General features: G+C 35.4%; 1 protein-coding gene across 2 annotated transcripts in view; it reads right to left on the bottom strand.

Moving 5' to 3' along the window:
* The window catches only part of MED14 (mediator complex subunit 14), a 429,754-nt gene that overhangs the window by 86,701 nt on the left and 317,629 nt on the right, over positions 1 to 25,424 (bottom strand). For both annotated transcript variants that reach the window (XM_090411452.1, XM_090411451.1), the window contains exons 26-28: positions 13,926 to 14,002; positions 13,232 to 13,349; positions 3,618 to 3,917 (exon numbers count right to left, since the gene is read on the bottom strand). In XM_090411452.1, coding sequence (XP_090267578.1) covers positions 3,618 to 3,917; positions 13,232 to 13,349; positions 13,926 to 14,002 — 495 coding nt within the window. The remainder of the gene's footprint in view (positions 1 to 3,617; positions 3,918 to 13,231; positions 13,350 to 13,925; positions 14,003 to 25,424) is intronic.

Genomic DNA, 25,424 nt, shown 5'->3' on the forward strand with positions numbered 1-25,424 from the left:
TGAATTGTGATATGATCAATGTTTTGGCATAATCTATACATTTCCATTTTCCTGGCTCGTGGTTGTTTCTCATTTGCTTTGGGTAAGTATGAATAATTGTTTTTGTAATTGTCTGGAATTACAACTGAAACAACAGCAAAACCAGCAAACCAACCAAAGGACATGCAATTAACAGACATAATACACTGCTTTTAATTCTGTGTGTGTGTGTGTGCGTGCAATATATATGAGTTCTTTTGCTGGTTTGCCTGTTTAGCAGATGAGAAAAAACAAAAAAAACAAACAAATGCTTTGGGGAAAGGAGGAGGGGTAACCCACCTCTGTATGAGATTGAAGGGAAATATGGATGGCTATAGCCCAACTCTTCTTCAGCAAAAATGTTTATCACATCGGTTTCTTTCACTTCTGTAGATAGATATCTATTTCTTCCATTGGAAGTTGGGGGGGGAGGAAGGTACTGTAGAAGTTTTTCTTTATGTTACCTGGACAGTATGGCTGATGTTATTAACGTGCTTGAAAGAGAAGAGTGAGATGATAGTGTCCAGGTATGGACATTGTCATCTCATCAGTGAGATGACAGAACAATCCAAAGTATTTATATCCCTTCTGATGTCTTCTTTCTTGTTGCTTTCTCGATATAAAAGGACTTCAGAACAGATGTTGTAGTGATAAGCTTCCTCTCTGCTTCCCGATATATGCTCTGCTCTGTTTTTACTTTTATCTCTTTTTCATTCTTCTACCTTTGGCATGCTTAGGAGCAAGCTGGACATTTTTCCTTGCAGTTTATACTTGTAGGCTTGCAGAGTAGACATTTTTGTGTTCTATACTCTACATTAGAAAAAGATCACAGAGCCACAAAAGCCAGTTTAGCCATGGCCATATTTCTGATATACTGCTGTCCAACAGTTAAGGACAAACTACATTTTTACCTATATATGAAAAAAATTTTCATGACTAATAAATTATATTACAAAAAATGTGTCATAAATTTGGTACAAATTAAATTGCATTGTTTTTTGGCAAAAGTTACAAATTTCCCAAGGATGTAGTTCATGAATTAATGTACAATGCTTACAGAAAATTATGCAGAGAGACATTTCAGTATGAAATATGTACACCTTTATTTCAATACAGCTCTCACAACGTCGTGTCATGCTTAGCTCTAAGTGATTCAGGAGGTCTTGAGGCAAACTGGCCCATTCCTCCTTCAGAGTAAAGATAAGGCCTTGTTTGTTTTCTGGAAGGGAATTCTGAGCAGCAAGGTGCCTCCCTATTGCATTCCAGATGTGTTCTATGAGGTTGAGATGTAGGAAGCATGCTGGCTACTCGATTTGATCAATATCCGGTTTCTCCAGAAGTATCTTCACTGCTCGCGTACAATGTGGTGTGCCACTGTCATCCATAAAAATGAATTGATCGCCTACAGCACCATGGAACAATCAAACATGATGTCAAAGAACTTTGCTGACATATTGTTCACTAGTCACGGTCCCGTTTTCCAGCACTTGTAGCTTGGTGCATCCATTAAGCACAACGTCTCCCCACAACATGATCCTAGCACCGCCTTATCTACCCCTTTCAAGAACATTCTCGCAATGATAAACAGTACCACTTTCACTCCAGAAATCAAGTGTTGTCTAGAATTGGAGGAAAGACTAACATGACTCAACTGTAAAGAGTACATTAGCCCATTGGTGTTGTCCAATTTTTATGCATACAACACCACTGAAAATGTGCTCTATGGATATGTGGATAAAGGGACACAGACTACAGGCCTTAGGGTGTATAAACCTACTTGTCGCAGAAGTCTTACCACAGTTTGCCGAGATATCTGGTAATCTGTGCTTGCCATGGTACATCGATTACATTTTGCTGTTATAATCAAAAATTTGTCTTCATGCTCTGTGACAGAGCGAGGATGACCTCTTAGCAAACATTGGGTACACATTTTGGTTTGAAACACTGCCCAGAGTCTGGATACAGCACTATGTGAGACTCCAAACTCTCTGGCAATAGCAGTAATTCTGTGGCCTTCTTTAAGCTTTCCAATAATTCTTCCCGATGTGAAATGATGTTTCTGAGACATTAAAAAGACATCCAAGTTTGCAACTTTCTTTCATGAAAAGAGCTTCCTTCAAACGCAATTCGCCTTATATCCTGTTGAGTGCTGCAATGTGATCCCTTTGCATACAATTCAAAAATCTAAATGTACACTTGCTTCGTCTGAATTCGCAATTATAATCTTCAGAAACAGTGTTTGTCCTTAGGTTGAAGATCAGTGTATTTAAGATATCTTAGTAGATCTGAGATATAGAGCCTTACATAGCAATTGAGATCCTGCTTTTATGAATGCAGGAGGTTTAGGTAATCAAAGATAAGAGGTGGTGATCTGATTGGATCAAGATTACCATCCTTACACGAGAGTGTATCTTATAGTTATCGCTCCATCTTTAAGTTCTAAACATATCTACTCACCTGGAACATAAAGGAAATACCATTCTGATATAATACCTCAAGAATAGCAATATTTTATGTTGATCAGAATAGTTTGGAATGTTGCTGATATGATGGTATGAGAATGTCAACTGAACTTTTTTTTTGTTGAAGGGTTGCATGAATAATGAGAAATGATGATACATTTACATGAAAGTCAGCTATTTTCTATTTTTTGCTTTTGTTTATAAATGATGTATCTATTGTTTCTGCATTTTGCTGGGCTGTGTGACGACCTATATTTAATGTAAATGAAGGATTCATAATCAAAGGGATTTTAGATTCAGCATGTGAGATCCCTCAATCCACCACTGCCAGCTATCTGGAAAAGATAACTGCATATGGAAGTGGAACACCAGAGTTATGTCAAATGTTATATTAGTACTGCAACAAATCATAAGTTCTGTTCCATGGACTATGGGGAGGAAGAAGACTCATTACATCATTTATGCTTACAGGTAAACTCACCAGCTAAGGGAAGTGGAAGGATGAAAAGAGCCAGTACTATTACTGGGAGGTAATGTTATTCCTGATTCACTATAAACAGGTATTCCACATAAAGTGGTTATCCTCTGCCTAAAGCAACAAAAAAATATTTACAGCTATGACTGCACCTATCAGGCACTAAAAGATTATAGGACACTAGTTGAAGAATTTTCTAGGTCGCCAATGAGATTATGCTGAGTTACTTGGAAAACCTCCGCAACTGTAGAAGAAATAAAGTTATCCTTCTTTACATCATGCCAAATCTATTAAATCCTCATGTGAGTCTGTCTTATCAAGACAAATCTCAGTGTTCATTTTAATAAAAAATGAATAGTGTAGATATTGACGGAATGTAAGAAACAACTTGAATAATGAGAGGAAACTTAATTTTTTTTTTCATTAAAAACAAACTGTCACCTTTAATCAATCTCAAATAGACCAAAGAAATTATTTGTTTTCTAAAATGCATTTCTAAACTTATTCTAAAGAGTTCTTCAGAACAGCAATGATACTATGAAATTTTGACAAGGACATACACTAAGCCTGTTCACTATAACAGCATTTTCTAAGAGTGAGAGTTAACAAGAAAACAATATATATATATATATATACATATATATACATACATACATACATACCTGTGACAAAACTGATGTATGTGGTGATGCTGGGGTGTGAGGATTTGATCCTGGAGGTGGGGTCATAGGGAGATGGAAACGAAGTCCGCCAGAACCAACTCCTGATGTTCCCCCAGATGAAGTCGCTCCTTCCTGACTGCCTCTTTGTGCAGGTGAGCCAGGCTTTAATTGACCACTGGATGTCAAAAATGTATCTAGTGACTCCAAAGTTGTAACAGGAGAGAGAGGATTGTCATCTTCTGACTGGGATCTTCGACGATGATGGCTAGCAGAGTCATCGACAAATTTGCTTAAGAAAGCCTAAATTAAAAATAATTTGTTCATATCATATCCAATTAATTTAACAGAATCTACATCTGTTATTAATAATGTATAAAAATTTTACTTATATTCTATATTAATAATATTTAAGAATTCTACTCAAACACAAAAGAAGAAACTATTCAGATGATAACATTTATATGATAAGGATACTGATACTGTCACTAAAAAAGATGACGTTTCAGAAACTTCAATATACCACTGGTCTACCATTGGTTTTTTCTTTTAACATTACATGGTGATTAGCATTCATTTTGATTCCAATGTTTCAAACCTATATATATAGAGAGAGATATATACATACATACTGTGATGACCTTAATATGAAAGCAAAATGTCAGGAAATTAAAGTAATTACAGTTATCCCTTGACATACATCCACTTGAAGATACATCTGTGATCCCATAAGGGAATAAATATTGGAAGTTTTTTTGCACTTGGTTTGTACTATAGAAAACTATAATAAATTTAGTTTAATCCTTTATCCAAGTGTAAGCAAACAAAGTTTGCGGCTGAAGAATGTTCAGGACTGAGGCACTTGTGGTAAAAGTGGACCAAGCTCTCATCACTCTTTATCTTAATATCTCCCATAATGCAAAGCACATCTCCTTGCTGACATGTATAATGCTATGCATTAAGGGCAGAGCCACTACACAGGCCGGTTTCGATCTTTATTGAGGTCTCGTCAGTGGGAGCCAGACCAAGAGGTGGTGATACCAAGGTGGAAGCAATGGAGAAGTCATATTTACCTATACGAGTTGCCAAAAGGTGTTTCACCTTATTATTAAAATACTCTGGATTTAGAGAAAGATGTTGGAAGTTTTTTTGCGCTTGGTTAGACTATAATAAATTTAGAAGATTTAGTCCTGAAGATATTTCAGTGCAAACTTTGTTTGCTTACACTTGGATAAAGGATTAAACTAAATTTATTATAGTCTAATAAATTTAGTTTAATTGCAAAAAAACTTCCAACATCTTTCTCTAAATCCAGAGTATTTTAATAATAAGGCGAGACACCTACTGGCAACTCGTATAGGTAAATATGACTTCTCTATTGTTTCCAACTTGGTATCACCACCACCTCTGCGTCTGGCTCCCACTGACGAGATCTGAATAAAGGTCGAAACTGGTCTGGGTAGTGGCCCTTCCCTTAATGCATAGCATTATACATGTCTGCAAGGAGATGCGCTTTGCATTATGGGAGATACTAAGAAAAGTAGTGATGAGAGCTTGGTCCACCTTAACCATGAGTTGCCTCAGTCCTGAAGATATTTCAGACGTAAACTTTGTTTGCTTACACTTGGATAAGGATTAAACTAAATTTATTAAAGGGAATAAATAACATTTTCAACTATACTTTCGAACAAGATGCAAGTGTAAAGTAAAAAGGTTTCTATTTAGCAACAATGCGTTATGCACAGTGGCAACCTCCCTCGGCAATTGGCTGTTGATTTTGTGTTTGAGAAATAGATTATTTGTCTATTTATTGTTAAATATTTCGCAATATTTTGTGCAACATGGCCCCTGCATGCTCAATAAAAAAAAACTTAGTGAAGAATCACAGAAAACAAGGTGAGCAATTGATATCGAAACAAAGTTGCAAGTTATAAAGCTGGTAAGTCCGTCAATGTGATCGTATATGACTTCGGATGGTCTCATTCTATAGTGAAGACCATTTTGAAAAAATAAGGATAACATTGTAGAGGCTGTGAAAGGATCTGCTTCCATTAAATCAATGATAGTGACAAAGCAACAACCAGGTCCTATCGGTGATATGGAAAAGCTACTTGCAACATGGATAGAGGACTTGAACCAAAAGCGCATACCGTTAGCACTACGACCATAACTGCTAAGGCAATAAGTCTCTTCAACATGTTGAAGGAGAAAGCAGGGGCCCGATTACAACTACGAATTCAACGCTTCTTGTTGGTTAAAGAGATTCAAGCAGTGTTTTGTACTGCATAATGTGAAAATGTATGGTGAATCCGCAAGGGCTGATAAGAAGGTTGCCAAGGAGTTTGTGAAGAAATTTGATAAAATTATTTGCCACTGTAAATATTTAATATGGATGAGACCTCCTTGTTTTGGAAAAAAATGCCCAAACAGACATTCATCCACAAAAAGCTAAAATCTATGCCTGGTTTCAGAGCTCTTAAAGACAGTATTACAATTCTGTTGGGGGGGGGGGGGTAATGTGGCTGGATATAATGGATATAAACTGAAACCATTTGTGATATGGCACAGTGAGAATCCATGAGCCTTCATAAATATTAAGAAGCATACTCTTCCAGTTCATTATCGGAGCAATAAGAAGTCGTGGATGACTCTAAAAATTGTTTCAGGATGCCTTAATCAATTGTTATGCGAGTGAAATGGAAAGTTATTGTGTGAAAGAAAATGTAGAATTTAAAATTTTATTAATTCCAGATAATGAATCCCAAGAACTCTGATCTTCACCTCTAAACACCACTTCATTGATCCAACCGATGGACCAGGGAGTTCTTTGCAGTACTTAAGGCTTATTATCTACGGAGAACTTTTTCACAAGCCATTTATGCCATTGAAGGAAATGATCAGACTCTCATGCAATTCTGGAAAGCATTCAATATTTATCAAGCTATTAAAAATATTGCTGTGGCTTGGGACAATGTGACCTCTCGATGTATGAATGGCATATGGAAAAAGACATTAAATTGTGCATGATTTTGGAAGTTTTTTTGAAAAAAATGAAGACCTTTGTAAATTGAGTGAAGAAATAGTGGGCCTAGCAAACAATCCGAATCTCAAAGTGAATGATGATGATGATATAATTCAACTCATAGAAAGTGCCCCTGAAGAGTTGATCAACAAAGAATTGTTGACCTGGAGGAATAATGTGCAGAAGAGGAAGAATGAGAAAAGGAAGAGGGGAAAAAGAGAAACAAGAAGTAGTTAAACAATTCACAGTGAAGAATCCTGCAGAAATGTTCTCTGCAGTTAGCGATGTTCTCAAAGTGGCTGAAGACATGTTGAACGCTACTTATTAGTAGAAAGAAAGTAAATGATGCATTTGCTTGCTATGATCAAATTTATGATGAAAAGAAGAAGAGGAATAAGCAAAGCACATTGGACATTTTCATCAAAAAAACAAAGGTTACACCAGAAGAGCCACAGCCTGGTCCTTCATATAGGGAAGGTAATGAAGATGTGATTGTGGAGGAAGATTTGGGTGATTATTCTCCTGTTGTATAGTGGCAGTAATGCACAGTATACTTATTACGGTTAAGTCTCTTACCTTTATTAACTCTGTTGATTTAATGTATCGATTTATGTCCAACCGACTTATGTCCTGCCGGATGGAACGGAACCCCAATGTAAGTCGAGGGATGACTGTATTCTGAACATGGTAGAAGTCTACATAATTTATCAAAATAAAAAATACATGCATCTTTGGTTGTGATTACATATCAGTTTTCTATATAACATTCTAGATTGATAAACACACTTAATTGCATCAGTGACATTAAATATTCTAACTCTGCACTAGCCTCTTTATCCACTGCTTCAAACCATGTCATACGTTATGACAGTAAACAAGGTGTGTGTGGGGGGGGGGAGAGGGAAGTACCACCATACCTTACATCTATGGCATGAAACTCAAGAGATACCCTATGATAAATATGGTAGTGCAATATTTACTAAAGAAATTGGAAGTTTTTTTCACTTAGTTAGACTATAAATTATATATTTAGTTTAATCCTTTATCCAAGTGTAAGCAAACGAAGTTTGCACCTGAAGTATCTTCAGGACTGGGGCAACTCGTGGCAAAGGTGGACTAAGTTCTCATCACTTTCCTTAGTATCCCATAATACAAAGCATAACTCCTTGTGGACATGTATAATGCTATGCGTTATGGGAAGGGTCACTACCCAGACCGGTTTCGACCTTTACTGAGGTCTCTTCAGTGAGAACCAGACCCAGAGGTGATACCAAGGTGCAATGCAGAACTCATATTTCCTTATGCCAGATGCCAAAAGGTGTCACACCTTATTATTAAATTATTCTGGATTAGAGAAAGATGGCAGAATTTTTTTGGCATATGGAAATATGACTTCTGCATTGCTTCAACCTTGGTATCACCTCTGGGTCTGGCCCCCACTGAAGAGACCTCAATAAAGGTCGAAAGCAGTCTGGGTAGACCCTTCCCATAATGCATAGCATTATACATGTCTGCAAGGAGATGTGCTTTGCATTATGGGATACTATAAAATAAAATAAAATCTTAAATTCTTCATCAACCTTTTCATGATGGTATACTTGCAGGTAACAAAGGAATAGCTTGTTATAGTGAATTTTGTTTAGTACATATAAATGCAACTCTGCCACTGTCAGTTACAAGCCTGCACAAGAACAGGAGAGAGTTGTACTTGTGGCTAGCAACCACATTACATAAAAAATTTTCTTGTTACAAAAAACCTCAAGGACTAAAGGAAATCAGACTAATTCTGTTGAAGAGTAACTAGATGAAATCTCTCTTAGAGAAGCCAACAGGCAAAAGGCTTTTGAAAAGGATAATCTTCGCACCCATCTGCAACCAAAATTGGACATTAGATCAACATATAAATCTGGGAAAGCGCACATCAAACAGGAGACGAATAGATATAAAATACACATACCATGATTAAGTGAAACCAGATGAAATAGATCTAGTGAGATCAGAATAAGATTAAACAAATATATTATATATTCTGGAGACCAAGAGGAGGACTCCAGAATATATAATATAGCAGGGACAACAGCTCTAATAAGGATACTAATGACAAAGGTAAGAAAGGTTCTATTAGAATGGAACTGGGTAACAGAAAGAATAATAAAAGCTAGGTTGAAAACTAAGTATAAAACGGCTACTATAATAAACATCTGTGTCCCTGCAAACAGTGCTTACTGGGAAGAAAAAGATTTCCATGATTTACCAGAGAAAGAGACTAGATTAGCAAAAGAGATATGCTCCTGCTTCTGGGAAATGCAAAGGAAGGCATGTACAACAGCAGATATGAAATAGTGATGGGAAAAGAAGGACTGTGAGATAAAATGAAAATGGAATATTATTAAAGACTTCTGCCTATTTAACAACTTAATAATAGGAGGTACAGTCTTTAAACATAAAAATGTACATAAACAAACTTGGATCTCACTAGATGGAAAGAATTAAAACCAAATGGATTAAAAATCATGGAGATCCTCCAAGATATGTGGAGAACAGCAGATGCATACACAGACCACATGCTGGTAGGGGCAAAGATGAAAGTGAAATTAATAAAGATATTTAAACCAAGGAGCAAAAGAAACTGATGCAATATAAATGGACTGGAAAATAAGCATCTCACAGAAAACTTCACTTGTACGATCAAAAGCAAATATGAAACAATAATATAAAATAAAGAGGGAGGAATGATACATAGAAGAAAAATGGCAAGATATATAGAGGGTGTTCGGGATAAATTTGACATATTTATAATTAATTATATTTTTCCGTAAGTTACATGTATTAACACACACTTCTCTTCATTTAAAAGTTTGGACCCTTCTTCATTCATATACAAGATGTCAGAAAGGATGGATAGCTGGAACCCACCTGAATCATGGAAGAGAATAACTTGTATCATGATGATTCGTGCCCGCCATCAAAACAAGGATATTACGACTGCTGCCCAATGCTCCCTGAATACAGTAAAAACAATCAGGCATGAACTAGAGACTTGCAATGGTGACTACGAGGATGTAGCAAGAAGAAAGATCCCTAGCAGACGATCTGATTGCGTTCGTACAGCAGAATTCCTCGCAAATCTGCAGGAACAGGTGTTGAAGAACCCTGGCATTGGAATTCGGGCTTTGTTCGTGGAGTTGCTAACTGTAGTCAAGCCCTGGATAACAAGGGGTAGCCAATGGTAGGCCGTATGTATGGCAGCAGGATTCGGCCCCTTGCCACACCTCTGGGAAAAGTCAAAAATGGTTGTCTGAAAATTTCTACGACTTCACCAGTCCAAATGTTTGGCCTCCAAACTCCCCAGACCTTAACCCCATGGATTATTTTGTATGGGGCGCAGTTGAAAAAGACACCAATCGCACTTCCAGTAATACAAAAGCCCAGTTAATGGATAAAATTAAAACAGTTTTTGCGGCCCTTCCCAGGGAGACTGTAGCATCAGCTTGTTCGAGGTTCCGAAGCAGAATTGAAGCTGTGATCGATGCTAATGGTGGTTATTTTGAGTAAATCTTGTTGATAGTATTGTAATTAACTCTGCCTGTAATGTTTTTTTGTCAATTCATTAAATTTAATAGATACAAAGAAGATTTTCTTTTTCCTTACGAAACTGTCAAATTTATCCCGAACACCCTGTAATAATGATACAATGAAACAGCTGAAGAAATGTTAGGAAAACAGGAAAATAAAATGTACAAGGAGAAAAACAGACATATAAAGAAAAGTGTAAAAGATGATAAAATTCACTGATGAACTTTGTAAGGAAACAGAAAAGACTGAAGTAAATTTTGATTTCAAGAAACTGTTCAAAATAACAAGGAAGATAACTGAAAAAACACAAGAAAAGAGAGACTAATAAGGGACAAATGAGGAAACATATTGTCGAGGAGGAAAAAGACACAGAAAAGCTGTTCCTAATTACTTAGTTCTTTGAAGACCTCCCTCTAAACAATGTTTCCTGTTGACCATCATCAGTCAATTTCTTACCAGCTCACTAAATGATCATTAATACCTATCTGTCACACATTTTAGTTAGGATTCTCATGAGGAATGCTATTAAAGGCATTGAGGAAATTTACTATCCAAGCAAATCACATCATATCATAGTTATTATCTATTTCCCTCATGACTTTATCATAAGAAGCAAAACAATTTATCATAACTGCTCTGCTTTCATGAAGTCATACTGTGTGCCTACTCAACAAGTGATCCTATCAGGGATATCAACCATATGATTCTTACTTTTTCCGATATAAGACTTCTGATCTGTCTGAATTCTCTACTTCATATAATAAACTGGAATAATCACAAGTTACCATTATACCCAATCTCATAGATTTATTGAAGATGATCAAAAGTAGAATGATTAATCCTGACGCAAAACATCTTCTTACCATCCCTACCTCCAATCATATCAATTGCTAAATGATTTAAGATAAACAATTTTCCTTCTCCTACTGTTCTGTCATTAGGTGAATCTTTACTCTAAAGTAGTATTCTGTCTTCTGAGCAGCGTTCAATATGCACTTGTGAACTTCTTAAAATACCTTTATGACCATAGATGGATAAATCAAAATTATGCCAAGGAGCCAGTTATTCTTTTATTTATTGCTTTTTAATCCATTTTTTTTAAAGTAATTTAATTCTAACTAATTTATAATTTAATTCTAACTAATTTTATGTACAAAAGGCTTTTTGAATTAAACTTACAGCTTAGTATAAACTAAGCTGTAATGAAAATTTTGCTTTATAATTTTTGATTAGCGAAATAGATATAAGCATTAATTAGCATTAACCAGTGCCGTAACGAGGGCGTGGCAAAAGAGGTGCCAGGGCACAACTAGGTTTGGGACGCAAAACATAAAAAATTTAATAAATAAATAGATATAAAAGTCCGCTATTTTATATTGTGTTTTTAATTTTGGCAATACACCGCTTTAGACACAAATTCTGCAACACTCATTTTGATGGGGTTAATAGTAAGTATTTAACATATTGCATTTAGTAAAATTTAACTTGTTACATTTAAATTTTTTAAAATTTTGGTCATGTTTGGGTTAGGGGGCGCAAGTTAGACACTTGCCACAGGCGCTGCATGCCCTCGTTACTGTACTGGCATTAACTATCACTAAACAAATGAATTATCAGATCTATACCTTTTACATAACTTTTTCTTGCAACATATTTGAGAAGCTGTGATTGTAGCATAATGCAGAGCATAAGAGCCGTGCGAATGGGAGAGAAACCACTGATGGTAAGTGAGCAGGGGATATATGAGGAATTTAGTAAACTTGATGTCAGCAAGACCACATGACTTGATGGTATAATATATCACCGCATATCTTAAGGGAATGTTCCAGGGACTTAATGACACCTTTAATGCACATTTTCAACATGAGTCTTAGATTAGCACAGGTGCCAAAGGAATAGAAAGATGGCAAAATTGTTCCACTTCATGAAGGAGGTGATAAGACTAAGGCTTCGAATTATAGGCCAATCTGCTTATCTGGAGTTGTGGTCAAGGTGTTGGAGAAGCTAGCGTGGACAAGGATTCAGAACTGGGTGGATAGCAGTAGAATTCTCTTTAATGGACAGCATCGATTTGCTAAAGGAAGATCATGTTTTAACAATCTGCTTACTTATTATAACAAGGTGACAAATACATTGGACAAGGGGGATGCATATACAGTAGTATATTTGGATTTTGTAAAGGCTTTCAATACATTACCACATGCAGATGGAGCTGTATGTGGTAATCTATTGCATTAGTGCAGATTGGAAATTGGCTATCTGATAGGTATCAACAAGTTGTGTATGGGGGGGGGGGGGAGTGATATTCCAGAAGAGGAAAGTCACTAGTAGCATGCCCCAGGGGGGTCTGTTTTGGGGCCATTGTTGTTTAATTTGTATATAAATGACATTGGAAATGGCTTAAATGGTATTATGTAGTTGTTTGCAGATGACGTATGAGAAGTAGAGCAGATGTGTTAGCTTTGCAAGAGGACCTAGATAGGCTGTCTGAATGGGAGATTGTGTGGGGATATCAATTTAATGTTACAAAGTGTAAGGTTTTAAAATTTGGGAAGCAAAGGTGGGGATATTTTGGAGGAGACGAAAGAGTTGGGACTTGTGGTGAATAGAGACTTGAAATTTTGTGGACATTTTGCTAGAATTGTGAGGACAACATAGCAGATTATGGGAATAATGTGGAGATAGAAATCCCTCTGGTTCTCTTTAGTTCTCCCTCTCAAATGAGAGTGAGGACTAAAGCAATGGCATATTTTATATTCTACTATTACAAATGATGCACAGGATATTATCCAATATAATTAAGATTAAATTAATAATTTTATTAAATTTTTTATCTAATTTTATTCCTATAATTTCTTTTCATATAAACATAAAACTGTAAAATAATTTTATATTTAGCAAAGTAACTGATTAATCAACAACTTATCAAGAACTTGTGCACTTTCTAAAATAACAAAAAGTTAGTGAAATAAGCTAAAATAAACGGCCATAAAATATTTACGATTTCTTATTATCTCACCTTTAACCCCTGCACAAGAGTAAATTCCTCAACTGCTTTTCCCTTGTCAAAAACACTGTATGCACCATCTCTAATAGCCAGCAATCCTTCAGGACGACACTGCACATCAAGACAGTACCTATGAACAGTCAAGTTAATTCTCTTTGGAAGATATTTATTTCTGAAACAAGCTCAAACTGTTTACCTTTTCACAACTTGAAGACAATGTAGGCTAATTACCAAACATTAACTGATAATTTTGTTAATCATAATATTACATTAAGGAGCAATGTGAAATAATAACTTTTTATACTTTTACAGATTAACACATTCAGTGCCACTGATGTGTTAATCTGTAAAATGTGGCAGTGGCACATATTTGTGTATGTGCCACTGCCACTTCTAAGCATTTAACACTCGTGTTTCTATGCTGCATAACTTGGTCTAGCCTGGGTGGTCAGATTATGTGGAGGTGTAGGAGGCAAAGTAATTCCATCATTCTGAACAACCTGGGGACATTCTGTCATAAACAAGTGGCAGTGAATGTGCTAAGTACTTGATTATCTAAAAAAAAAAAAACTATTTGAGAAATATTCCTTTAATCACTTAAGGAACACTGTGGAAGGCTCTAAGTCTTATATTAGTATATATTTTTAATGGCAAATTAAAAAAAAATGTTTTTAAAAAATCCTATGGATTATATCTGAAAGGATACATAGTTCGATACACAATTCGTATATGTGTAGATGACTGAGGAATAATAGCAAAAGTCTGTATTGGCACCTGAGGACGCTAAAAAAATTAAGAAAAGCATTAATATAAATAATCTTAAATATATATATATATATATATATATATTATCAAAAAAAATAGGATATCAAAGGATTCCAACTCCATCCACAAATAGAATCTACAGGACATCAGTACCATAGATAATCCTAAGGTATAATCCAGAAACCCTGTTTCTGCTTCAGAGCAAACATTGAATTTTTTTCTTCATGCCACTCCAGGAGTAATAAGCAGGACAAATGGGTGATAGTTTCACACAGAATGATGACATTAATCTACTAATTAAAAATGTTCACAAACACCTGCTCACAGTGAGATTTAAACCTACAGTCTACTGGCTGGAGAGTGGAAGCATTATCCATGCAGCAAATCAGACTAGGAAGTATTTAACTAATGCTTTAAAGAAACAGGCAATTTAGCAATATTTTCCATAGGTTTTATTGGCAACTGACTTAAACTTCGTGAAAAAAATCACAAATCTAATTACTAAAGTTTGTGAAAATACTGTGTAAAGTGCATGTAAAGATGAACAGTTGAGTTTGAAGATTTATTCTTGTATATTTCTCTTTTTATATTTTGTATAAGCAAAGACTGTATCCTGGAGAAAACTTATGTAAATAAGGTTTTATTTCAGTAATTTATCTGATCATGTTGTACAATCATAATGTATATACGATTTCAGCCACTATATAATTTGGTCAGGTAAGTCCTAAATTGCCAACTCATCCTTGTTCAGCATCAAAATTGATACCAGACATTAGGGAGAATCACAAGAAGGTGATGACAAGACATTGGAACAGAAGTTCTAGTCAGTTGTATATCCTTATAGGCTAAATTAATGCTTTCTAATTTGCTGGGACTACAATATTGTAGAATTACATATACAGGGTGTTCGGGATAAATTTGACAGTTTCGTAAGGAAAAAGAAAATCTTCTTTGTATCTATTAAATTTAATGAATTGACAAAAAAACATTACAGGCAGAGTTAATTACAATACTATCAACAAGATTTACTCAAAATAACCACCATTAGCATCGATCACAGCTTCAATTCTGCTTCGGAACCTCGAACAAGCTGATGCTACAGTCTCCCTGGGAAGGGCCGCAAAAACTGTTTTAATTTTATCCATTAACTGGGCTTTTGTATTACTGGAAGTGCGATTGGTGTCTTTTTCAACTGCGCCCCATACAAAATAATCCATGGGGTTAAGGTCTGGGGAGTTTGGAGGCCAAACATTTGGACTGGTGAAGTCGTAGAAATTTTCAGACAACCATTTTTGACTTTTCCCAGAGGTGTGGCAAGGGGCCGAATCCTGCTGCCATACATACGGCCTACCATTGGCTACCCCTTGTTATCCAGGGCTTGACTACAGTTAGCAACTCCACGAACAAAGCCCGAATTCCAATGCCAGGGTTCTTCAACACCTGTTCCTGCAGATTTGCGAGGAATTCTGCTGTACGAACGCAATCAGATCGTCTGCTAGGGATCTTTCTTCTTGCTACATCCTCGTAGTCACCATTGCAAGTCTCTAGTTCATGCCTGATTGTTTTTACTGTATTCAGGGAGCATTGGGCAGCAGTCGTAATATCCTTATTTTGATGGCGGGCACGAATCATCATGATACAAGTTATTCTCTTCCATGATTCAGGTGGGTTCCAGCTATCCATCCTTTCTGACATCTTGTATATGAATGAAGAAGGGTCCAAACTTTTAAATGAAGAGAAGTGTGTGTTAATACATGTAACTTACGGAAAAATATAATTAATTATAAATATGTCAAATTTATCCCGAACACCCTGTAAAATAACAGTAACCAGAATTTTTATGCATTATATTGAGTATATAAATCAAATTTCTGACAAATTTGCTACTTTATAATCTGTCATTCGCCGTGTCAGGACACAATTACACAGAAAAAAATTACACGGGATAAAACTGCGTGGAAAAAATTACACATAGATAAAAACACACTAAGAAAAAAAATTAAAAGGAAGAAATACACAAGTAAGAAATTACACATAAAATAAAATTTACGAAAACTTGTACAAAATTTATAACCAGCAAGGGGTAAATCACTAGTGCAGATTTGGGCAAGGGGATTAGGGAGGTGGTTGAGTTGGAAACTCAAAATGATGTAGTGATTAGCTACCCTAATTAGTACTTACCTCAGATTTACAAGGAATAATTTCCTAAGGTAAAACCAATCGACAATTGTTAATCACTATGAACTACTCAAGAATTTCTAAGAATTGTGTGGATGAAGGTATATAAGTAAATTTTTGTCTTACATGCTTCAGTTCTAGTTTAGTGACTTGTAATACAACTAGTGTATAACATGCGACGTAATAAATTTCGTGATTAATTTTTTTAAATTAATTTTTAATTTACCATTGCTGATTTTGAGCACGGTGTTAGTAATAAAGGTGGTCAAATTATAATTTACAAAGGATCCGAGTTTGTTTGTCACTGTGAAACTGCTATCAGAACTATTCATTGCCGTTGTGCAAAGTTTAGAATTTACATTGTTGATTGCTGCTCCATACCAGAGACAACAAGATTATCCAGGAGTCTTCAGAACACTGTCATGTTAATAGGGCTTTTGAATCTGAAGCTCATCAACTTGCAAATCAAATGAAAAGAAAAATGTCGAATCCAGGTGCAATGGCTAATGCAATTATAGCTAACAGTTTAGTGACTTATCAGACAGATTAAAAATGTGCCTACCGAAGAAGAGCTCCATGACGAGGCGATTAAATAGATCCAAAGCCAAAACAATCAGAAATGTTCTGTCAAATCCAGATAACAAAAATTTTGAAATACCAGAAGTACTCTAAATGGATTATTCATGATTCCAGGGCAGAAGATCCAGAACATACATTAATTGTTCACAAGATTCTTCTAGATCAACTTGTAGTTAACGATTTTTGGCTAGCAGATGGTACATTTAAAGTGGTTCCAGAAATATATTATCAGTTATACAGTATCCATGTCCAATATGATTCAGGCGTCGCTTTTCCTTGTCTACTGGCTCTTCTACCAGGGAAAAAGGAAGAAATATATGTGAAGATGCTGAACATGTTACTGGAGAAAATTCCTCAAGCTTAACCACAAAAAATTTTGACCGATTTTGAAACAGCAGCAATGAATGCTTTCCATACCGTGTTTGAAAACATCGAAATTGGTGGCTGCTTTTTCCACTTATCACAATCTATTATATGCAAAGTAAATGAATGTGGACTAAAATCTCTATATGAATCCAATCAGTCATTTGCAGCAGTACACATTAAAATGTTATAATCACTTGCACTTTTACCAGAAGAAGTGTTAGAAACATTTTTAGAAGTTGCTGATCTGTTCTCTAATTTAGACGAATATAATGAACAAATCAAGCAAGTTCTTCTTTGCTTCGAACGTACATATATTCGAGGTCGACAGCTCAGGAATGGCACTTATAGACAACCTCTATTCAATATTTCTACTTGGAACCATAGACACTCTGCAGCCAACTGTATAGCTAGAACTACAAATTGTATCGAAGGATGGCACTATGGATTTCAGTCGCTCTTTCAGTGTTCCCATCCAACTGTTTGGAAATTTTTGGATAACATTGTTAAAGAATTATCTCTAACAATGTTAAATGTTAAAGTTAAATGCTGCAAATACAAACTACTTGCAGCATTTAACTGGTCAACGAAACCTAGGATGTTGTAGGTACATTTCGTTAAAACAACGTATTTCAAATATTGTACAAAATTTCGACTCTAATAGACGATTGGATTTTTTACGTTGTATAGCTTATATGACTTAGTGTTTGTTTTTTATTATTTTTTAAAATAAAAGTAATTTTTGCAATATTAAGAAAGTTTATGTGTTTAATTTGACAACAGAATACTAATAATATTTTAATCAAATTAAAATCAACAGGTAGGGCTTATAAAGTATTACAAAATGAATGGAACTCTTGTCTGAAAATAGATATAAAATTCATCATAAAAATTTAAAAACTCTAAAGTAAAAAACTTTGGTGTGAATATTCAAATTTGTGTAATTTTTATCTATATGTTATTTCTTCCTTGTGTAATTTTGGCAATGTAATTTTATCCCGTGTAATTTTAACATGAAACCATCATTCGCATGAACAATTTTCTAATGAATCGAGTATTATGCATCTTGAGAAATGATGCAAACAGTGGGAAGAAGAATCTGATGTCTTAAATAATTAAGTTACCTGCAGCATACCCCAAATTTTGGATAACAGTGTTAAAGAATTATCTCTAACAATGTTAAATGTTAAAGTTAAATGCTGCAAATACAAACTACTTGCAGCATTTAACTGGTCAACGAAACCTAGGACGTTGTAGGTACATTTCGTTAAAACAACGTATTTCAAATATTGTAATTGTACATTTCGTTAAAACAACGTATTTCAAATACCCCAAAGCCATTTATAAGTTGTAATATACAGAAAAGGCACAATCATATTCAAACACAATATTAGATGCAAAGATTTTATCTTCCCACCATGCTCTTAGTAGTATTTCCACTCAAACTGCTGTTAAGAGAATTAATTCTTAAAGTTCACTTACAGAAATTATAGAATCTTCTAAGGTCTCTGTAACATACTCATCCTTTTCAAAAATATATAGGTATTTATAAAATGTTTATAAAATAAGTAAGTCTGCCTCTGTAATACTGCCGAAGTTCTGAAATCCATGAGAGGCAATACTATCAAGATTTGGCTCATAATTCAAAATTTAAAAGAAAATCACTTGACATGCAATTTCAAAGAATCAAGGTAGGTTTTCTGCCCAAATAGGAATCAAGGCTTAATTCTGTATGATAGTGCAGTAATTCAGATCTGAAGAGTTCTTACAACCAATTAACACTATGTCAATTCTTTCTTTCAAGATTACACAGTGGTCAGCATTCATTGCGTAGAATTTAAGGAGATAAAAACACATGTGTTAGAGCAGTGTTTCCCAAATGTTTCCTACCACAGAACACTTCATAAATCATGAAATTTTTAATGGAACACCTTGGTTAGAGTTGCAGCATTTAAAACCATTCCAGGCTCATATTAAAATTAATTTTGATAATTTTTCATAGAACACTGGTGTTCTGCAGAACACAATTTGGGAAACCCTGTGTTAGAGCAATTACTTTACTTATAATTAAGAAAATAACACTCAACGTTCTGGCCTCTATATTGAAGTCATCATCAGGAAAACACACATATGAACATGATACTACACATAAGTAAGCTAAATCTAACTGCTTTGTTAATCGTTTATGCTAGCTTGATCTCTTGTGAAACAAACAAAAAATAAATAAAATAAAATAAAAATCAATAAATACTTTTTATACACAAGTATAACAACATACAGATGATCAAAAAAAATTACAGCAGAATTACACCAAATACATCTTTACAGTCCTGTTGTCTTAAGGTTTTCTTCTGTTAAGGTTCTGCACATGTTCTGGATGGTATATGGGTTGCAGATGGATCTTCCATATTCTTGAAATTATTAATCCATCATTCTTGTTGAGATTAGGGTGATGAATTAGCATCTCACAAGCTATCATGAATTTTCTTTCAAACCAGGTTTTAGTGCACTGTAGGGACTTTTTTTTCCAGTTAAATCTGTGACATGTTTAGAATGCAGACAGGCCTGTTTTACTATAGTGAAAGAATTTAATGTAGGGTTTGTCTTTTCTTATTGGAATTGTGTGCCCTATTCCCCCCTATGTAGGGTAAGTTGAACTGGATTTTGTAAAACCAGGGTGGACAAAGAAAGGAAAGGGGATCTGGGGATCTTTGGATGAGCTGAGTATTTTTTTTAAATTTTTTAGGAGGTTTGAAAGTTTCCTTAACCACATTGCCATCAATATGGATAAAATACACCACTCCTCTACACTTCGTATCCATCATATATTTCAATGTAATATCAATTGTACTACAATTTTAATATGCACTTCGCATCCATGGTAACCTGGATGCATATATACGTCTTGGCCAGTTGAGTAGTTAATATTGTATTTCTGTAGTGTTCTATCCATTTTTTCTGATATTCCTCTTATATAGAGTATGGCTATGGCATTTTGGTAATCTTTTTTTTACCTTTCATGGCATTATTGTTGAGCATCTTGTGAACTTTTTTTTTTTTTTCTGTTGTAGCATAATTTTTTTTAAATAAAGGTCTGGCTAATGATTTCATATTTCTTCTTTAGCACCTGCTCATTGGAGCAAATGGTTAGGGCTCTATGTTCGAGGGTGTTGATGACCCCTACTTTCTGTGTTGGATGGTGGTATGAATCTTTGTGTATGTATAGGTTTTCAGAAGACCAGGAAGGACAGACAGACAGCATGAGGGAAGACGTATGACAAGTGTGTCTAGAAAAGGAAGAGAGTTATTTTCAATCTCAATGTAACTTGGATACATTTGTTTGTTTAGGTGGCTCAGGAATGTCTTTATGTTTGTCAGCTGTGGAGCCAGATGGCAATATATCTTCAACATAACCAAGGAACATTTTGAGCTTTAGACTTGCTGAATCAAGAGCTCATTGCTCAAGACTTCCATGTAAAAGTTAGCTTTTGGGGGGGGGGGGGGGGCAAGCCCATAGCCATACCTTCTTTTTGCAGGTATAAATTATTTTCTACACAAAATACCCAAAGGAAAAGTATGCGGGCAAAGAAAGCCATGATATCGGGTAGAAATTTGTTTTGTATGAGAAGAATTGTGTCATTGATTGGGTCATTCATAAAAAGGACAGTTACATCAAAGCTGACTAATAAATCTTTGTTGTTAAGTGTGTATTTTTAATTTAGTTTATATGTATTTTTTATGTAGGAGGGAGAAGGACCTACCATCTCTTCTAGTGTAGCTGCTAGTTTCTTGGCTAAGTGATAATTGGGCCTATCCAATCCTTTAACTATCGGTCATAGTGGTGCACATCAGGAAATTGATGACGATGATAATAACAATTTCACTGGTCACCGAGGATTTGCTAAAGTAAGCATCTACTAACAAACAAAGCAAACCAGAATATTTCAAGTTAAATAGACAACAAAAATCTTAATGTACGAACATTAGAAACCATTAGAGCATAATAGGTAGGGCTCAACAAATTATGCAAAACTCTACTTGTCATGTAAAAAATTTATTATTATCATTATTTATATAGGTACTTCATGGAGTCAAGACCCATACTATTCATTAACAATATCTATCATACATCTTAAATTTATTCACTGCTAGAGCACTCACAACCACCTCCAATCCATTCTACTAACTCACCACTCTATTACTAGCCAAACTCTTAAATAACTTCCAAGTATGAACCCTTGTTTTCTCCCTACTCCATGTATTGAAAAATTTCTTTTGTCAATCTTATAGATTCCTTTAGTAACTTATAAATTTCTATCATATCTCCTCCCCTCTGTCTGTCAGCTAAATTCTGCAACCCACACACCTTCAATCTATCCTCCTAGGAAATATTCCACAAACCTGTTACAAGCTTAGTCGTGTCTGAATTCTCTTTACCACCTCCTAGTCATCTAGAAAGGCAGGTGACCAAATCTGTGCACAGTAGTCAATATGGCCAAATCATAGCCTTATGAGAAGGGATAATAACTTCCCAGTCTTTACTTGTCAAGGTGTTCTTCAACATCCAAGTAATCCTCTGATTTTGCCAACTATTGCAATATATCTCTGATTCCAAATCTATAACCCTTTATAACAAATATATAACCCTTTCATCTCTTACATTTTACAGTTAAACTAACAGCCGTGTTCTTTGTTCACACTGTCCCTAAATGGGCAAAGAACAATTTACTTGATCCAGACTCCCCACCCCTTTCCCATGTTTTAATGCCTTAATAAGTCAATAAGAGTTTTATAAAGTGATTAGAGATGATGCATCTGTTTTTTCCCCCCCCCCTCCTTAAAAACAATTTGATCAGAAAGTTAAGGGTCAAAGCTGTATAACTGAGAGGAGACCTCAACATCGCCTTTAAAGGAATGCAGAGAACCGACCACGGCTTCTGACCTAATGTCCAATCCTCACCTTCTCGTGGTACACCCTGTTGGGTATCTACCTGGATACTGAATGAACGAGGATGGGCTGGCAATTTGGGATTTAGCCAACCAAATTGTAATTCTTATTGGCTTAAACCAAATTATAAATTGATGGTACAACATGAGAAAATTTCATACTGGCTGGGGCATCGCCTGGTTAAACAAGGCCCCCGTTGTTTTCAGCAGGGAACCAGGGTGAACAGTGAAAAGTCAGCTACTGGAACAAATCTGAAAAAACACTCCAACTCAACATCACCAGAGTTGAAGATTGGTACTATCAACATAAGAAGCCTGAATGGCAAAGAAATGGAGCTAGCTGAGGAATTAGATAAGTACCAGATCGATATAATAGGGGTGACTCAAACAAAAAAGACAAAAACTGGTGAGATCTTTCTGAGCAATAAATACAAAATGTTATATTCAGGCAATGACAATCAAGGAAAAGAAGACGTAGCCATTGTATTCAACACTAAATATGAGGCTAATCTTCTTGAATGGCAGTCAGTCTCAAGTAGAGTAATGTGGGCAAAAATGAGAATGGGGAACTGGACAATGAGACTTATTTGTGCCTATGGTCCCACAGAAGGTTCTACTAAGGTAGAAGTGGAGGAATTTTTTGATGCTTTAGAAAAAGCAACTGACACAATGAAAAAGGAAAAGTTGGTCCTTGTTGGGGATCTAAATAGCAGAGTAGGAAATGATTGTCAGACATACAAAAATATATTGGGAAAATTTGGAGAAAAGAGCAAAGCTAATAATAATGGCAAATATTTGTTGGATTTCTGCTCAGGACATGGACTGGTTATTACTAACACCATGTTACAACATAAAAATGTGCACAAATTAACATGAAGAGAAGAGGCAAGAAATAAGAAACGTCTCATTGACTATGTTACTGTTGATAGTGATGCTTTCTCCCTTGTGCAGGACACCAGAGTATACAGTGGATTTGAAATTGGAAGTGATCACCATTTAGTCCTGAGCAGGATAAAATTGAATTTCATATTGAAAAGAAGATCATGTAAAGTTTTAAAATGAATAAAAGTTGAGCAGCTCTCGGATTTGAACTACAGACTAAAATACACAAACATGATTGAAGAAAAAATGAAAGAGTTTGAGAACAGGAACCAAACTTTAGAGATTCAGTGGCAAGCCATGAAGAAAACATTGATTGATTCAGCCAGAGAGGCATGTAAGAAAGTTTTAAAACGAATAAAAGTTGAGCAGCTCTCGGATTTGAACTACAGACTAAAATACACAAACATGATTGAAGAAAAAATGAAAGAGTTTGAGAACAGGAACCAAACTTTAGAGATTCAGTGGCAAGCCATGAAGAAAACATTGATTGATTCAGCCAGAGAGGCATGTGGTGAGGTTGTCTGCAAGGATAGGAAAAATCAGAACTCCATGGTGGACACAGGAAGTTAGAGAGGCAGTGAAGGAAAAGAAGAAAGCATATCAACAGTTCGTGGCAAATAAGTCAGTTTGTGCTCTTAGAGAATACAGAGACAAATGTAAGAAAGCTAAACACTGTGTAAAACTAGCTAAACAAAAACCATGGGAGGACTTTGGAAAGAACATAGAAAATAAATATCAATATGGTGTCAAAATATTTTGGAGGTTATTAAAAAAGCTTAGAAGTGGATGAAAGAGTACTGTAAAAGAAGTTAGAGATGATAAAGGTGACATGAAAACGGGAGAAAAAGATATCCTTGAAGTATGGAGTAATTACTTCGAGAAATTGCTAAATGAAACACTCAACAGGCATACAGTCAGGAAATCATATCCATAATTGAAGTAGAAAAAGCCATTAAAGGCTTCAAATGTGAAAAGGCAGCAGGAGTAAATGATATTCGACCAGAAATGCTGAAGTATGGTGGTATAAAAGTCTTGCAGTGGCTGCACTGCATAGAAGGCCTGGAGAGAGGGACGAATTCCCGATGATTGGAGTAGAGCTCTTATAGTGACCATATATAAAAAGGGAAATAAAATTGAATGTGAGAATTACAGAGGTATTACCCTACTGAGTGTTCCTTACCAGGAACACTCAGTAGGGAAATACCTTCTCAACTGTTTCTCAAGTATACTTGAAAAACGGTTGAGTAGAATTGTAGAAGAAAAGCTTGGTGAAGAACAAGCTGGATTCCGGCCAAACAGAGGCTGTCAGGATCAGATTTTCACTTTACAACAAATAGTAGAGAAATCATGGGAATATAACAAAGATTTCTATTTGAGTTTTGTAGATCTGGAAAAGGCATATGATAAGGTGCCAAGAGAGAAGGTATTCAATACGCTACAGTTATATGGTGTCAGTGGAGCATTATATCAAGCAATACTTAGTCTTTATTTGAGTTGTAAGTCAGCAGTTAGAATTGAATATAGATAATGAATAACAGAGGGTTTAATGTTAAATCTGGTGTGAGACAAGGATGTACATTATCCCCTCTGTTATTAATTATCTATATGGATCACATTATGAAGGAAAGTGGTATTAAACATGATATCAAAATTGGAGATGTTAATGTCAGCTCTTTGCTTTATGCAGACGATGTTATACTTATCAATAAATCCACTACGAGTCTGCAAGATTCCTTGACTAAACTGAATAACTGTTGTAATAGATGGTATGAAGGTCAGCAATAAAAACACAAAGACAATGAAAATAGGCCATATCGTTGAAAATGTCAACTGCATTGTGAATGGAGAACATGTGTAACAAAAAAACATTTCACCTACTTAGGCATGATTTTTAGTGAAGATGGTAAATTAAATATGGAAATAGACAACAGAATCAATAAAGCTGGTATAGTAGGAAGTCAACTGAATAAATTCACATAGAATAAGAGAGAAATTAGTCGGAACACTAAACTAGATGTATACAAGACAGCGTTCAAACCAGTTTTAACACTTATGGATCTGAGAGCTGGGTTAGAAGTAAAACACTTGATCAAAGACCGCAGAAATGAGAGTCCTGAGAAAGATTAGAGGGTGAACAGATGACATCAATGGCAATATCGTATTAAAAATGAGGATATTAGGAAAGAACTCGACATTGTCAGCATCCAAGAATGCATTAGCAGAGCTAATCTCAGGTGGTATGGTCATTTAAACAGAATGGGCTTTTAAACAGAATTTAAACAGAAAGATTGTCAAAACAAGTGTTCTCTGCCAGGTTGGCAGGAAACGACCCAGAGGAAGATCAAGATATAGGTGGTTTGATAGGGTACAAAGTGCATTAGATGACAGAAATATAAGATCTGATAATATCGGAGTCTTGACAAGTAACAGACTGATCTGGAGGAAAATTGTAGATAGGACGTTAGTAATGATGTAAATTTTTCATGCAGTA

The sequence above is a fragment of the Typopeltis vanoorti genome, chromosome 21 (genome assembly GCF_054136105.1).
Source record: "Typopeltis vanoorti isolate ZY-2024b chromosome 21, IOZ_Tvanoo_1.0, whole genome shotgun sequence".
Classification (NCBI taxonomy): Eukaryota; Metazoa; Arthropoda; class Arachnida; order Uropygi; family Thelyphonidae; genus Typopeltis; species Typopeltis vanoorti.